Genomic DNA, 16,056 nt, shown 5'->3' with positions numbered 1-16,056 from the left:
GAGACATGAGTGATTGGCATGGCAAGATTGCTCCCACATGCTCTTGACAAACATCACTATGGTGATGTCCTTGAGTCTCTGCGTGAGCCTGGGCCGGTGGCTCGCTCTCATTTGCATGTAAAGTTCGATGCTATGGCAAAGAGAGCATCAATAAAAATACACTCCCTCGTATGACACCCCTGATCACATATGGCCTCTTCTAACGCATCACACACACAAACAGGATTTATTAAAACTACTTTAAGATTCTAGTTACCAGGGAGACGGCAGTAATTGAGTGTGAAAAGTGTTGGGAGATCTTGGAAATCCATGACCTATTGCACCAGCAGAGCATTAGACTGAACAGCTGTGAGCAATATGAAGCATTCCATTTCTAAAACGGAATGTTTTATGTAAACATCTATGCTGAGGAAAGTGGCATTAGGGGTGCATGGGGCATAAGCACTGAAAAGTAAACAAAGACATGGGACAGAAAGCTGTACTATTGAAGAATATGCATAATAATGTTCTGCATCACATTAGCCAAGAGGGAGATGTTTTGTATGAAAATGCTCTGCAGGCCTGGAGTTTGAGAGAATGGTCTGTGCCCAATGTAGCTGTGTGTGCTTAGCTATTCTGCTTCCTTCAATAACGTCAGAATTGCATGAAATCCCTCGTTACTCTCCCAAGGACAGTGCAGACAAGGTAGTGTGGGTTGACAAGGATTTTCACACATTTGCACATGATCAAACCACAGAGCCCACATATAGGAATGTTTTCCAAGCACATTTCATTTCTATTTTAAACCAAAAATGTTACTTTTGTTTTCTTTTAATAAGATGTGCGAACAAAGCCAACCCGGCCTATTCCACTGGGATTCACTGGGAAATAATATGAAAAGACATGGTGCAGTATGATACCGGGGCATTTATGCCATCATGGGAATCCCAGGCATCAGACCACATTACCACTCTATGTGCAGGATATATCCCCCTGTGACTTCACAATCCAACTGCGGCAGTCCTTCTGTGTAGAAGAGGCATATATTCAGACATCATTCTCCCTTGAAGTGGAGATACAGCAAATGCCATGTTTAAAAACATTACATGTGTATACTTGAAATAATACCATTCTAGTCTTACCAGTTGATGGCAGAAGGCCTGAGAGTGGATGGATAATAATACCATTCTAGTCTTACCAGTTGATGGCAGAAGGCCTGAGAGTGGATGGATAATAATACCATTCTAGTCTTACCAGTTGATGGCAAAAGGCCTGAGAGTGGATGGCTAGGCATCTTCTCAGGTTGTATGTCATCATGCCCCTGGCCTACACTGGTCTTTCCTCAACCTCACTTACTGCAAACACAACCCTGCCAATAGTAACAAAAGTTGCCATGCCATGTAAACAGAAATCTTTCTACCTTATAACTTAAGTCTTTATCTCAAAATAATAACTGAAATGAGGTGTAAATGAGGGTTTTGTTTTCACACAAAAAAACATCTTATCCAGATAGGATTTTATTACCAAATGTTTATTATAAAATACACAAATCAAAACGCCACAAACACGTGAGTCTGAAATAGTTGCAGCTTAAGACTGTGTATCTTTGTTAATATATTTTTAGTCACTATGGTCCATCACATGTTCCAGCACAGAGAGAGCAATCAATACACCTTCTCTGCACTTGCTGGACCCTGGTATCTTCTGTCTGAGTGTGTGGAGACCCCCGTCCATATCGAAGCTCTGACCACTGGTCAGGTCACTCCCCCCAGTGGTTGATTAGGGTTAGAAGTTCTCCAGCAGGTCCATGATCCTCTTCTGCTCGCTCTCTTTGAACTCCTCACTCTTCCCGTCACCAATGTTTTCAGCATACTCTGGAAAAAGACACACCCCCAAGTTGAGTTTGGCTGACTATGAGCTCTTCATGCAGTCTTCTTTTTAATCAAACCTCTCCATGGGCATGGATCCTGTAATCCACACACATCAAGGGAACTCAACCCTAGGAGGATGTTCCTGAATTACAATGACACAACTCCCACTCTTTTCCTATCTCTCACATCCAACCCCAGCATTCGTGCGTGAACACAGAGCACACACCCAGTTCTCCATACGTGACTAAAATAACCCAGGGTACCAAGACCAGACTACAAAAAGGACAGATTTGGAAAAGGCTGCAGTCTGGAAACCTAGAGAAATAATTGGTGGTATACCTTTTTTTATTTACTGAAACTGTATCTCCAACCCGATGCTCTAGCCTGTCGATCCAGTGTTATCAGTGCAGTATACTGAATGTTTATTGCTATATCCCCGGACTTACACCTCGTCTCTCAGGGGTACATAACTTCAGCCTATATCCCCTGACTTACACCTTGTCTCTCAGGGGTACATAACTTCAGCCTATATCCCCTGACTTACACCTCGTCTCTCAGGGGTACATAACTTCAGCCTATATCCCCTGACTTACNGTCTCTCAGGGGTACATAACTTCAGCCTATATCCCCTGACTTACACCTCGTCTCTCAGGGGTACATAACTTCAGCCTATATCCCCTGACTTACTCCTCGTCTCTCAGGGGTACATAACTTCAGCCTATATCCCCTGACTTACACCTCGTCTCTCAGGGGTACATAACTTCAGCCTAAGTTCCCTGCCAACTCACACTACACTAGACACTTCTCTGACTGAGGCAAACTCACTGTGGAAATCCCGTCACACAGGCGTAGCCTCAAAGCAGCAGTCTATTTGTGAGTAATGTGAAGGAGAGTTTGCAGAGGCCAAGAGTAGGTAGCTCCCACTTGCAAGATTACCAGTTAAGCCCTGGGACCTTGAGAGAGGATTGCCCCCAAAAACTTTATTTTAAAATGCCAGAAAATAAAGAATAAATTCATTTTTCTGACAATGGCCTGGGGCAAGAGGAAAAACATGCCTCCAATAAAAMTCTGGGGTGAATCACAAAAAGTCTGCACACAGAGAAGACTAATCTCCTCATGAGTTTCACTGTCCACAGCCACGACCATGAGCAGAAATTCAACACCATACACAGTGGTATCAAGCAGTAACAAAAAAAAGGATTTCAAATTGTTTCTTGAAGTCCAACAGTCTACATCGTACCTTGCTCATTCAGCCCAAATYTGTGTGTGAGTCAGCAGGGTTCCTTAAGTCACCCACACAATCSCAACATCCCCTGGAATTAGCCTCAAGAAGACAGACTCACTCTCCAGAACCACTGGCTGGCATTCTGAGGCACTCCTCCTGTCACCGCGGCAACCAGGCTGAGGGGAATATGGCGTGACAAACGCTGCCATTTGCCGGGTCACCAACTAGGGCTTCCTGCTCGGTCGCAAATGTCGCACTTCATTTTCGTGCAAGTCTCACTGTCGACAAGTAGGTTAATCATCCAAGGATCTCTTGCAGAATGGAGAAAACTTTGAAAATGAATGACTGACAATTTCATCTGACTTCTGACACTTTCAACTGTCACCTCTGATGTGTCACTGATGAGGTTACAAGCTGAAGAGGGAGTGCAGACTGTGCAGTGCTTGTCAAGACACTGAAGAACTGCAATGTTACATTTCCACCAAGAACAACACGTTTAAATCTGTAGTTAGTAGTCTGGAAGACAGAGGACATGACAGTCACACACAACATGACCATGGGATCATTAAGATTCTGGATGGCACCGTCCACCACACAGACTTCACAGGTTGGGCCCTTTTACTGAGCAGCTGTCGATCTGAGCTAGTCTATGAGGCCACAGCTGGTGCTGGGTAACTTGAGAAAGCTACATTCTTAATTCCCCAACACAGTTTCATTGATACCTTGCTTTCACAGAACCTCCCACACTGAGCTGAGGGCCAAAAAGCCACATCCGGTGGGAGCGAGTCAGACAACAAGGTAATTTGACCCGGCATGGCCACTGGGGCTGTTGGACAATAGAGGCCTGGACATGCAGTGCCTTCGGAAAGTATTCAGACCCATTGACCCCCCCCCCCCCCAAAAAAAAATAACATTACAGCCTAATCTAAAATTGATTTACATTGTTTTTTATCCTCAGAAATTTACACACAATACTCCACAATGAGAAAGCAAACAGGTTTTTAGACATTTTTTGAAAATGCAAAAACCAAGCCATGGTGTTGAAGGAATTGTTTTTAGAGCTCTGAGACAGAATTGTGTTGAGACACAGATTTGGGGAAGGGTACCAAAAAAAATGTCTGCTGCATTGAAGGTCCCCAAAAACACCATCATTCTTAAATGGAAGAAGTTTGGAACCACCAAGACCCTTCCTAGAGCTGGCTGCCCGGCCAAATTGAGCAATCGGGGGAGAAGGGCCTTGGTCAGGGATGTGACCAAGAACCCGATGGTCACTCTGACAGAGCTCTAGAGTTCCTCTGTGGAGTTCATCTGTGGAGAACATTCCAGAAGGACAACCATCTCTGCAGAACTCCACTAATCAGGCCTTTATGGTAGAGTGGCCCGACGGAAGCCTCTCCTCAGTAAAAGGCACGACAGCCGCTCGGGAGTTTGCCAAAAGGCCCTTAAAGTCTCTCAGACCATGAGAAACAAGATTCTCTGGTCTGATGAAAGCCAGATTGAACTATTTGGCCTGAATGCCAAGCATCACGTCTGGAGGAAACTTGGCACCAGCCCTACAGTGAAGCATGGTGGTGGCAGCATCATGCTGTGGGGATGTTTTTCAGCGGCAGGGACTGGGAGACTAGTCTGGATCAAGGCAAAGATGAATGGAGCAAAGTACAGAGATCCTTGATGAAAACCTGCTCCAGAGTGCTCAGGACCTCAGACTGGGGCGAAGCTTCACCTTCCAACAGGACAACAACCCTAAGCACACAGCCAAGACAACGCAGGAGTCTCAATGTCCTTGACTGGCCAAGCCAGAGCCCGGACTAAATGTAATATTGTAAATGTGATATTTCACTTATTTTTTTTATATATTAGCACCAAAAAATATATATACTGTTTTTGCTTTGTCATTATGGGGCATTGTGTGTAGATTTATGAGGGAAAATAACTATTATTTCAATTTTAAAATAAGGCTGTAACCTAACAAAATGTGGAAAAGTCAAGGGGTCTGAATACTTTCCGAAGGCACTGTATATCCTGCATCATCTGGAGCAGACAGAATGTAATATGCCTAGGGTTTCCCAAACTTGGTCCCCGGGACCCCAATGGGTGCATGTTTTGTTTTTTCCCCAAGCACTACACAGCAGATTCAAATAATCAACTAATCCTAAAGCTTTGAACATTTGAATCAGCTGTGCAGTGTTAGGACAAAAACCAAAACGTGCACCTCTTGGGATCCTGAGGACCGAGTTTGGCAAACGCTGGCCTAGTGTATAATTGAATAAAAGTGATTACATAAGTATTAATTAATAGAATCGGTGTGAGATATTAGGCAGCAATAAAAACATATATTTGGTCATCATGAGCGGTCATCATCACGGGCCACTCCACCAAAAAGCTATTTTCTTTTCATTACAAAAGATCAGGGTTAAATTCAGAGCCATTGACGTCCTCGCTGCATCTATTTAACCTTTTCATGCTGCCATTTCCAATGCAGGAGTCAGCCTTTTAATTGTGGAGGTCAGGGATGAGCATCCCACTCTGTGGGCGCACACACACACACACACACACACACACACACACACACACACACACACACACACACACACACACACACACACACACACACANACACACACACACACACACATCTGAGCATGAATATAAAGTGTCTCTCGAGGGACAGGAGACCGGGGATGAGGGGCTAGTGCTGCAGATCAACATGACATTCGCTACCCTGTCCAAACTGTGACACATGACGGATGGCTCCATTTACACTACTACATGTCACCAGGGCTGAAAGAGCCATGCAGTCCACAGCTTCCTGGTATTAGTTAGTTGACAATGACATACAAGTCAATAAATAACTGAAAATACAATAACATGAATATATCAACTAAAACCAGAGAGGACAGATGTATTTATGACCTTTAGGTGAAGAAGGAAGGAGTGAGGCTGGTAAATAGGCTAGGTGTTGTATGGCTTTGGAGTAAATCCATGTCAGTGCTAGTCTCTCTGCCTCTAGCAGGGTGGGGCGTGGACTCTCACCTCTCATGATGTGCCGCACCACTTTGACAGAGCCTCCCCTCAGATTGAGGATCTGATGCACCCTCTGCTGCAGCTGAGAGGAAAAAAGGAAAGACAGGGTCATGACTTTCACTGAATCCCTGATAACGGTAGCGGACTGTACACTGTGACGTACAGTTACACTATTTCACTCAGAGGTTTAGCTAAGAAGATACCTAGAAGGTACCAGAAGAAGGAGCTGAARCTCCATATACATTGTGCATACAGACATCCTACCTGGGATATCCCAGAGTTGCTGATCTCCACCATGATATAACAGAGCAGCTGGAGGACAAATAGTCCAGCATCCAGCCTCCGTAGGTAGAACTCATCCTCCATCACATCATCCAGAATCTCACCACGTTTAACCATGTCCTGTCACACACACACACACAAACACACACACAAAAGGGAGGGATAAAAAATGGAAGGAATGATTAATTCAAGTGTTGTTTCTCAACCTTTGCACATCCAATTTCTTTATTGATCATGTCAACCTGCAAATCAATTGATTAAAGAGTTAAGTGGCTAGAGGGTCTGCTCTGTTGGCATGCACACCTACACAGTTATCAATCTTAACAAATCGGTCCATATGCCAATAATGTATGGCTGTCAATGCACAACGGCCACATGAATCATCATTCTGAGCCATTGAAACAGACTGAGGAGAAGGGGCTTCTAACATGTGGTGCCTAACTCCTAACCATGACGACTTGACAGTGAAGAACTTCAACAGAACTCTGATGTGCATGTTAGCCCTTACCCTGCTTCCAGCCCAGGTGGGGAACTTGACAGTTGGCATTCTTTAATGGATATAATCACACTGCTGGACATTGGCCTCCTCCCTCAGGACTAAATCTCCTTTCAAGGGATATTCTGGCATCAGAACCCCTTGGAGAGGGAGTCATATTTCTGGCATGCACACAGCAGCAAAAGTGTGCTTTAGCAGACGAACAAAGGGCATCTAACAGGAAAATGAAATCGACGCTCTATATATGCGCAAACAAATAGAGGATCCTTTAAAGAGGTTTGTGTTTGTGATGAAAACAAATTGCTCTTCAAATGAGGAGCCAAAGGGTAATACTGTGTGCTTGACATTTAGATTCAAATACTGAAGCCGGTCTGTCTGTTGGTTTGAATTTGAAAGCATTACAACTTTTAAGGGCTTCATCTCTTCAAATAAATCATATCAAGACACATTCAAGCTAGGAAAATGTATAACGTTAATCTTAAAATATCTCTAGTCTGTTTTACAGTATAAATCCAGATAACTATTTTGGGAACTTGCAAGAATTTGCAACTGTAGCCTGTTTAGACGTAAAACAATAGGCCTGCCCATGATTTAAAAAACTATCCTTAAAAAAAACATTGAAATGGAGGAAAACTTTTCCTCTGGGGAGAAGGCTGGTGCAGCTTTCAGAACAAAACGCCTGCTTGTTACAAGGCGGTCCTCTCATGCAGGCTTGCTACTGCATCAGACCCAGTGGATAAAAATGGCTGTATATGCTAATGTATAGCAAACCCTTGGGACAAGGGGACTAGCAAACATACCAGTTAGTCCGTCCTCATTACACAGAAAAACATTTTCAAAGGAAGCCTGGATGACTCAATTAAAGGCATAAAGTTCTGACAACCAACTGCCAAGGAGAAAGTAATAAGGACAGATTCTTATTCTTTTCCCTTTCCACATCCTATTCCAGCACAGGTGTTAATATGACAACAGCAAAATGGAACGAACGCTGGCTCTATGCTTTTCCTCTGGTGGGATGCAAAGACTGAATTAATGTGACTTCCTTGTCAGCACCTTCTTTGAGCTTACTGTAGCCGTCTGTACTCTGTAGGGCTTACTGAATCCTTTCACTTGTGTTGTGTAAGAGTAGCTGAGGTAAAGGGAGAGAACTTGCTAAGAAGGAGAGAGATGCTGATTTTCCCTTTTGATAATCGCACAGATGACCATTTAAGTCAGGGATCATCAACTAGATTTCTTTCTGGAGTGGATGGTCAGGAGGCCGGAACATAATTACAAATCATTTGTAGACTGCAAATTGACCGCAAGAAGCCCAAACAGATATCATATTTGACTAAAACAATCATTTTAAATCTTGCTTAGATTTGTATACAATAACATATTATGCAGGGGAATACTTTGGAACACATTTCCAAAATTAAAATCTCTTGGAGCTGATTTGATGGTATTTTTACAGTCTTTAATGCCCAACAAATCAAATAAAAACATTGGGGGCCAAATAAAGTCAACGGCCTGCATCGCCAGTTGGGAATCCCTGATTTAGGCCTTTCACAAATCAAATGGCATTTTCCTCTAATTTGATCTAACCTAGGTAATAGAGTCCCAGAAATACAGGCAACCACCCACAAACAAACATAGCTGTCTACACACACACACACACTTTAAGCAATCACAAAGCTCAATAAGACTCTAGCAGTTGGCTGGGAGATGAGTCAGCGCTATAGGACCTTTCCAGGCCTGATCCCTACCCAGCTCCCATCAATCCCTCAGCACACAGCCAAAGCCCTCCTGCACACAGAGGCTGAGGTAATGGATGTCTGAGCTACAGCTCCATTCCCTTAATGAGGCAGGAGCAGGTCAGGAAGACAGGAAGCAGGGAGAGAGAAGAGCAAAAATAGCCAATGCATTGAAAACCAACCACGTACACTAAAAATTGGAAGAAAGGTATGGTAGGCTATAGGCAAGGTGGGGGAAGGCGAAAGCAAGTTGCATTTCTGGATCCTTTGAAATCCTTTCTCCTTTGAAATCCTTTCAGCATTGAAACACCCAGTTATGAATGTAGTTTGCAAGCCGAATGTGCATGTCTACATCTATAGCATGATCATTAGGATAGTGTGGCTGACTACTAGAGGAGCTAGTGGTAGTTACGACTACTCCTAGGTCCCTGCCTGCAGTCAGCAGAGACCTGACTAACCCGACAGTGGCTGCAGCAGGGTTTCTGTTAGGAAAATGTGTCGCCAGACATTTGACCGGCAGCATTTTATTTTACTGGACATTTGAGAAATTTAACAGACCTATAACATTGCGTGTGTAACCTAATTAGGCCGTTCACCCACGGTGCTCAGAATGACAGAAACCACATTTAGGTTATTTTAATTCATATTAATATGCAAGTCGAGGATGCAACAATGTGCGGTCCTTCTTGTTTACTTTAAAGATGTTAGAACAACTGACCACATTTACTTTTCCTCAGCCAACAAGACGAGTAACGAACAGCAACATCACTATCCTATTTCAATCTACTATCCCCCATAGTTGAACATTTGACCTATTCTATTGGTCAGTTTGTCAAGAAAGAAATAGCCTATTCCAAACAGACACTTGGACAGATTATACACTAAGTATACAAAACATTAGGGACACCTTCCTAATATTGAGGTGCACCCCCACCTTTTTGCCCTCAGAACAGTCTCAATTCGTCGAGGCATGGACTCTACAAGGTGTCGAAAGCATTCCACAGGGATGCTGGCCKATGTTGACTCCAATGCTTRCCACAGTTGTGTCAAGTTGGCTGGATGTCCTTTGGATGGGAGACCATTCTTGATACACACAGGAAAATGTTGAGCGTTAAAAACCCTGAAGTGTTGCTTTTCTTGACACACTCAAACCGATACACCTGGCACCTACTACCAGACCCCGTTCACAGGCACTTCAATCTTTTGCCTTGCACATTCACCCTCTGAACGGCACACATACACAATCCATGTTTCAATTGGCTCAAGGATTAAAAATCCTTCTTTAACCTGTCTCCTCCCCTTCATCTACACTGACTGAAGTGGATTTAATTTAACAATTGACACCAATAAGGGATCATAYCTTTCACCTGGTCAGTCTATGTCATGGAAACAGCAGGTGTCCTAACGCAGTAGGCTACGCATGAAAGTTTGTTCCATAATGCAATTAGCTGGGAAACCACATTGTCAAAAGCACACCGCACACAGGAGAGGTTTCATGTGACAGGGATGAAAATATCCATTAGATATTTAGAAAGAGGGGAGCTCTAATATGCAACAACTAACCTGAGCTGCTAATATGACTAGGATTGTGCCTTTGGCTACTGGACAATGAAAAAAAGTTGATATAAAATAATTCCACGGATAAGGTATGATTTTGGCTAGGCTACTTTAAAGCAAGGTAAGATATGCATCATAATATGTAGTAAAGCGTTCAGGTTTCAAACATATATATGTTTTCAAAATGCATACGGCCTCCAGCTCATTGCGGAGTGGTGTGTGACGCGCTGATGAAGCCTGCCTTGTGGTGCCTACGCTGTGTGACGCGCTGATGAAGCCTGCCTTGTGTTGCCTACGCTGTGTGACGCGCTGATGAAGCCTGCCTTGTGGTGCCTACGCTGTGTGACGCGCTGATGAAGCCTGCCTTTGTGGTGCCTGTGGTGCCTACGCTGTGTGACGCGCTGATGAAGCCTGCCTTGTGGTTGCCTACGCTGTGTACGCGCTGATGAAGCCTGCCTTGTGGTGCCTACGCTGTGTGACGCGCTGATGAAGCCTGCCTTGTGTTGCCTACGCTGTGTGACGCTGCTGATGAAGCCTGCCTTGTTGGCCTACACGTGTGTGACGCGCTGATGAAGCCTGCCTTGTGTTGCCTACGCTGTGTGACGCGCTGATGAAGCCTGCCTTGTGGTGCCTACGCTGTGTGACGCGCTGATGAAGCATGCCTTGTGTTGCCTACGCTGATGAAGCCTGCCTTGTGTTGCCTACGCTGTGTGACACGCTGATGAAGCCTGCCTTGTGTTGCCTACGCTGTGTGACGCGCTAATGAAGCCTGCCTTGTGTTGCCTACGCTGTGTGAGGCGCTNATGAAGCCTGCCTTGTGTTGCCTACGCTGTGTGACGCGCTGATGAAGCCTGCCTTGTGTTGCCTACGCTGTGTAACGCGCTGATGAAGCCTGCCTTGTGTTGCCTACGCTGTGTGACGTGCTGATGAAGCCTGCCTTGTGTTGCCTACGCATGCTGTTTGAGATGCTGTAGCAGCAGCTCCCGCGCTGTCTGACAGATTTTACACTCAAAAGGTTCCGTATCTTTATGTTGTACGTGTGTGATTAAGATACTGAACAAAATATACTGTATACACACGCCAATTAAATTCCACTAAATTAACCTATAGACCGATAAGCATAACCAGTCAAATGTATTTCCATCGACTGGTATTTCCACCAATGAAACAGGATTTTTTCTTCCTCTCCCGGACAATTGGCCTGGGCCTATTTTATTTATTGGCTTTTCTAATAAATAAAAAACTGCCAAAAGCTAGCTATTACTGGCTAACAGAAACCCTGGGCTGCAGCAGTAATTACTTGTCAGCGCCAATCAATTTCACAGCAACTTAGCACTTTCTGTCTGCCTCCCTCTGCCTACCTGCCTTGCAATAAGACATGAGAGAGAGGGGGGCGGACGACAACGTGGGGACTAATTCCAATTCACAGTGCCTTTCTTAACACAACCATTAAATAGAAGATGAGATGAGTTTAATTTAATGCAAACAACAGACCTTTCTGGGTTCTCAATACCGCACWAAGGAATTTTGCTCTTTCCYTGACAGATTGACRAGGTAAATCCAGGTGAAAGCTATGATCCCTTATTGACGTCACTTGTTAAATCCACTTCAAATCAGTGTAGATAAAAGGGGAGGAGACTCAATAGTAGGAAGGTGTTCCCAATGTTTTGTACACTCAGAGTTTACCAATTGATTCTTGAAGAATAGAACTTTAAGTGCCTCATGAGCTTAGTTCAACTGCCATACCCCATCAGAACCCAAAATATAAGCTTGTTCTTACAGCAATGTTAAAAACAATGTTAATGTAAACAAACGCTGTATAGCTTCAAAACATGGTTAAAACTATAATTTTGATAGCATGGACGGTCAGCCATTGCATCCATAGCTCGGTCTATACATTTGAGAGTGGTCACATTTCTCCAGATTCCATCCTTCAGGTTTTTGCCAAAACAGAGGCGGGGTGTCAACTTTGTTATTGTTTGAATTAGGGACTCTAGTTTTAAATCGCTCTCAAAGAGCATCCTTACTGTTACCACCACCAAGAAAAAGCGAGCCTGGCGGAATAAGGAGCTTATTAAATCCAGTCCTCAGATGCTGAGAAGTATACTCCTGTGGAATATCTGCTCATAATATGTTGCAGAGAGGAAAATATTTAGCTTACCACCCCAAAATAACATCCTAACGAAAGTGGAGTGATAAAAACAGAACTGCTGATGGCAGCCAGTTGTACAAAACAAAGGAAGTGGAGGAGGGAGATCAGGACACAGCAGGAAATGTCATCTTTATAGATACACCATATATACAAATGTATGTGGACACCCCTTCAAATTAGTGGATTGGGTTATTGCAGCCACACCCGTAGCTGACAGGTGTATACATCGAGCACACAGTCATGCAATCTCCATAGACTAACATTGGCAGTAGAATGGCCWTACTGAAGAGCTCAGAGACTTTCAAAGTGGCACCGTCATAGGATGCCACTTTTCCAACAAGTCAGTTCATCAAATTTCGGCCCTGCTAAAGCTGCCCCGGTCAACTGTAAGTGCTGTTATTGTGGAGTGGAAACGTCTAGGAGCAACAATGGCTCAGCCACAAAGTGGTAGGCCACAAAAGCTCACAGAACGGGACAGCCGAGTGGTGAAGCAACAGCTCACTACGAGTTCCAAACTGCATCTGAAAGCAGCGTCAGAACAATAACTGTTCGTCGGGAGCTTCATGAAACAGGTTTCCATGGACGAGCAGCCTCACACAAGCCTAAGATCACCATGCACAATGCCAAGCGTCGGCTGGAGTGGTGTAAAGCTCGCCGCCATTGGACTCTGGAAGAGTGGAAAGACGTTCTCTGGAGTGATGAATCACGCTTCACCATCTGGCAGTCCGATGGACGAATCTGGGTTTGGCGGATGCCAGGAGAACGTACCTGCCCCAATAAATAGTGCAAACTGTAAAGTCTGGTGGAGGAGGAATAACAGTCTGGGGCTGTTTTTCATGGTTCGGGCTAGGCCCCTTCGTTCCAGTTAAGGGAAATATTAACAGTACAGCATACAATGACATTTTAGACGATTCTGTGCTTCCAACTTTGTGGCAACAGTTTTGGGAAGGCCCTTTCCTGTTTCAGCATGACAATGCCCCCATGCACAAAGCGAGGTCCATACAGAAATAGTTTGTCGAGATCGGTGTGGYAGAACTTYACTGGCCTMCACAGAGCCCTGACCTCAACCCCATCGAACACCTTGGGGATGAATTAGAATGCCGACTGCGAGCCAGGCCTAAATCGGCCAACATCAGTGCCCGACCTCACTAATGCTCGTGGCTGAATGGAAGCAAGTCCCCGCAAAAATGTTCCAACCTCTATTGGAAAGCCTTCCCAGAAGAGTGGAGGCTGTTATAGCAGCAAAGGCGAGACCAACTCCATATTAATGCCAATGATTTTGGAATGAGATGTTTGACAAGCAGGTGTCCACATACTTTTAGCCATGTAGCGTACAAGACAACATCCTAGCCAGGACTGAAACAAGATACTCAAAGAAATTGTTACTAGTTTCTTCAACCTATAACTAAACATTTGTACAATGAAATAGGGGTATCCATGCGCATCAAGATAGTGAAGACAGAAAATCGTCTCTTTGGTTATTACTTGTTTATACTTGCACTCAAATGAATGTCAAGCCGTGTCAAGCTGTCCCGCTTTTTTTTGCAAAGAATTAATCTCTCATCAGATATGAATCTGAAAGCCATCTCCCTCTTAAAACTCTACTACCTTCTCCTGCCCTCTCTCTCCTGCTGGAGAAGAGACTCCTCATCTCTTATCTCGCTCCTTTCACCTGTCTGAGTGAGCACAGCCTACAGACTAATCTGGACCTCACACATTCTCTGGGACCACAGGGCATCAAACTGAAACACTGCCTTGTTTAGCTGAGGCTGATCGGATCTTATTGGCAATCTCTGTCTAACAATGGAGAGGGATTCTAGCGACAACAAAGAGACATCACCCACTCACACCGCAGCATATTCTGAGTGGGTCCATGCAGTAAGAGGTGAAGAGCTTCTTAATGTAGACAATGACTTAAGGCACTGGATTTGAACCAAGGATTCCAGCCCCTCTCCAAGCTAGCCTCTAGTCCTGAAGTTGTGACAATTACAAGCCTCTCTAAAAGGACTTCTTATCTAGACACTTGGAGCTGCTCTTATTTCAGAGATATTGCCAGTCAAGGTTAGAATGCAAGCTGTTGARAGCAGGGGGAGGGGTAGGACTCCTACGTGTTTCTCTCCTTCGATCCTCTTGTCAGCCAACTGAACAGCTTCCAGGTACTTAAAATGCAGCTCCATCAGTCTATCAACCTGTAGGACAGAGGGAGAAGACATCAGACACCAATGCAAGGCGCTATGCATACAAAATCCCCATGGAGGGAGAAAATAGGATTCAGACAGCCAGAGGCTAGCATGTAGTATGTCTATGACCATGTATGTGTGTGTCTGTAGCACCATTCAAGTAGCAGAGGGACTGTTGTCTCTATCACTGGTGGTGAAGTTAATAACTCTTTCCACCACAGGATCAATATTTTAGTCATTAACAGTGACCAGTCACAGGCTGATCAATACATACTCACACCTGTACAAGGGGATCTCAGTCAGGGAAGTGAATATGTAAAACCTGATTTTTCCTGATTTGCTTTTTAAGAAATATTGCTGTGAAAATGTTCTGCAAACAGTGGTGGATCAGTGAAGATCTCACCTTCTCACAYTCGTTCTCAGTGAACTTGCTAAGGAGCCTCGTCCTCTGCTGGGCTTTCAGGTTCCGCAGGCAGGAAGCTATGATGGAACACACGTGTTCTGCAAGGGAGGAGAACAAAATCAGTGCCACTGAGGCTTCATCAAGGTAGCTCAGCTTCATCTTCATGAGGGGTTAGAAGTAGCCTAGTGTTACTGAACCCACAGTGATGGGAGCTAATATTATACTGTATGTGAAAATATTATGCATTTTCAGAATTCATAGGAGTAATAGACTATTGTAAAATGTATATGCCAAGATCAGGTTATCATCTGACAGTGGCAGGAATGGAAAAATATAATGATTACAACTGATGATAATTTGCTAATACTTTGCAGAGAAAAGCATGGAGAATATTAACAGGGGGATTTTTTTTTAAAGAAATTATGACATGTAAAAATCTATTTTCATTAAAGGCTGTAATGCTCCAAAACTGTTATTCTTGTCATCGAATTGAATTTCTGGTGATAAAAAAGCCTTCTGTAGAGGATGTGTGGCCATTTAATGAGCTCGGGCTCCAAAACCTCTGGTTAACTGACAAAATTACTAACAAAGAGGCAGTTGGTCCTAGAAGTACTCTTGTTAACCTAATACACGCAACACAGAACATTTACTCTACCCCAGAGACACATCCATGTTGTTATAGCTTACACTTGCATCTGACATTTAGGGCCAAATCTGACTAAATAATAAATAAAGAAAATATGGAGTAATAACAGTCACATGTTGGTATTAATTAGAGGTCAATTTTTAAGTTCAACTCATCTTGGAAGTTGCTAAGCAACAAGCAAAAGACTTGATTCTTGATTTTAAAACTTGTCTTCACCAAGGTGCTCAATACTGCTCTTCCATGTGCCTTTCATTAAAACACACACAAAGCAAGCTCACACCTCTATTCATTAGTGTTATCATTTACTGTTTGTGTTCATTATGAGAGTTAACTACCATTGTAATGTCACCATGTGGACAGCCCCTCTACTGTGTGCACATAATGAGAGGAATGCAACTTCCAGGGACACTAATTTGTCAACATAACCCGAGTGGCAATTGTAGTCAGCACCTTGACACCACTGTGGGAAGTTACTGATTGCTACAGGGCACCCTCCACATACAGAACA

At 43.9% G+C, this 16,056-nt stretch overlaps 1 protein-coding gene across 1 annotated transcript in view; it reads right to left on the bottom strand.

Moving 5' to 3' along the window:
* Window positions 1-1,681: 1,681 nt before the first annotated feature.
* LOC111966569 (beta-catenin-like protein 1) overlaps window positions 1,682-16,056 on the bottom strand; it is a 35,504-nt gene continuing 21,129 nt past the window's right edge. Inside the window, exons 12-16 of the mRNA XM_023991322.2 lie at window positions 14,903-15,000; window positions 14,428-14,508; window positions 6,364-6,501; window positions 6,109-6,181; window positions 1,682-1,853 (exon numbers count right to left, since the gene is read on the bottom strand). Of these exons, the coding sequence (XP_023847090.1) occupies window positions 1,765-1,853; window positions 6,109-6,181; window positions 6,364-6,501; window positions 14,428-14,508; window positions 14,903-15,000 (479 nt within the window). The 3' untranslated portion in view covers window positions 1,682-1,764. The remainder of the gene's footprint in view (window positions 1,854-6,108; window positions 6,182-6,363; window positions 6,502-14,427; window positions 14,509-14,902; window positions 15,001-16,056) is intronic.

This window comes from Salvelinus sp. IW2-2015, linkage group LG7 (assembly GCF_002910315.2).
Source record: "Salvelinus sp. IW2-2015 linkage group LG7, ASM291031v2, whole genome shotgun sequence".
Taxonomy (NCBI): domain Eukaryota; kingdom Metazoa; phylum Chordata; class Actinopteri; order Salmoniformes; family Salmonidae; genus Salvelinus; species Salvelinus sp. IW2-2015.
Note: the sequence above shows the minus strand (reverse complement) of the source record. Positions and strands in the feature narration are given on the sequence as shown.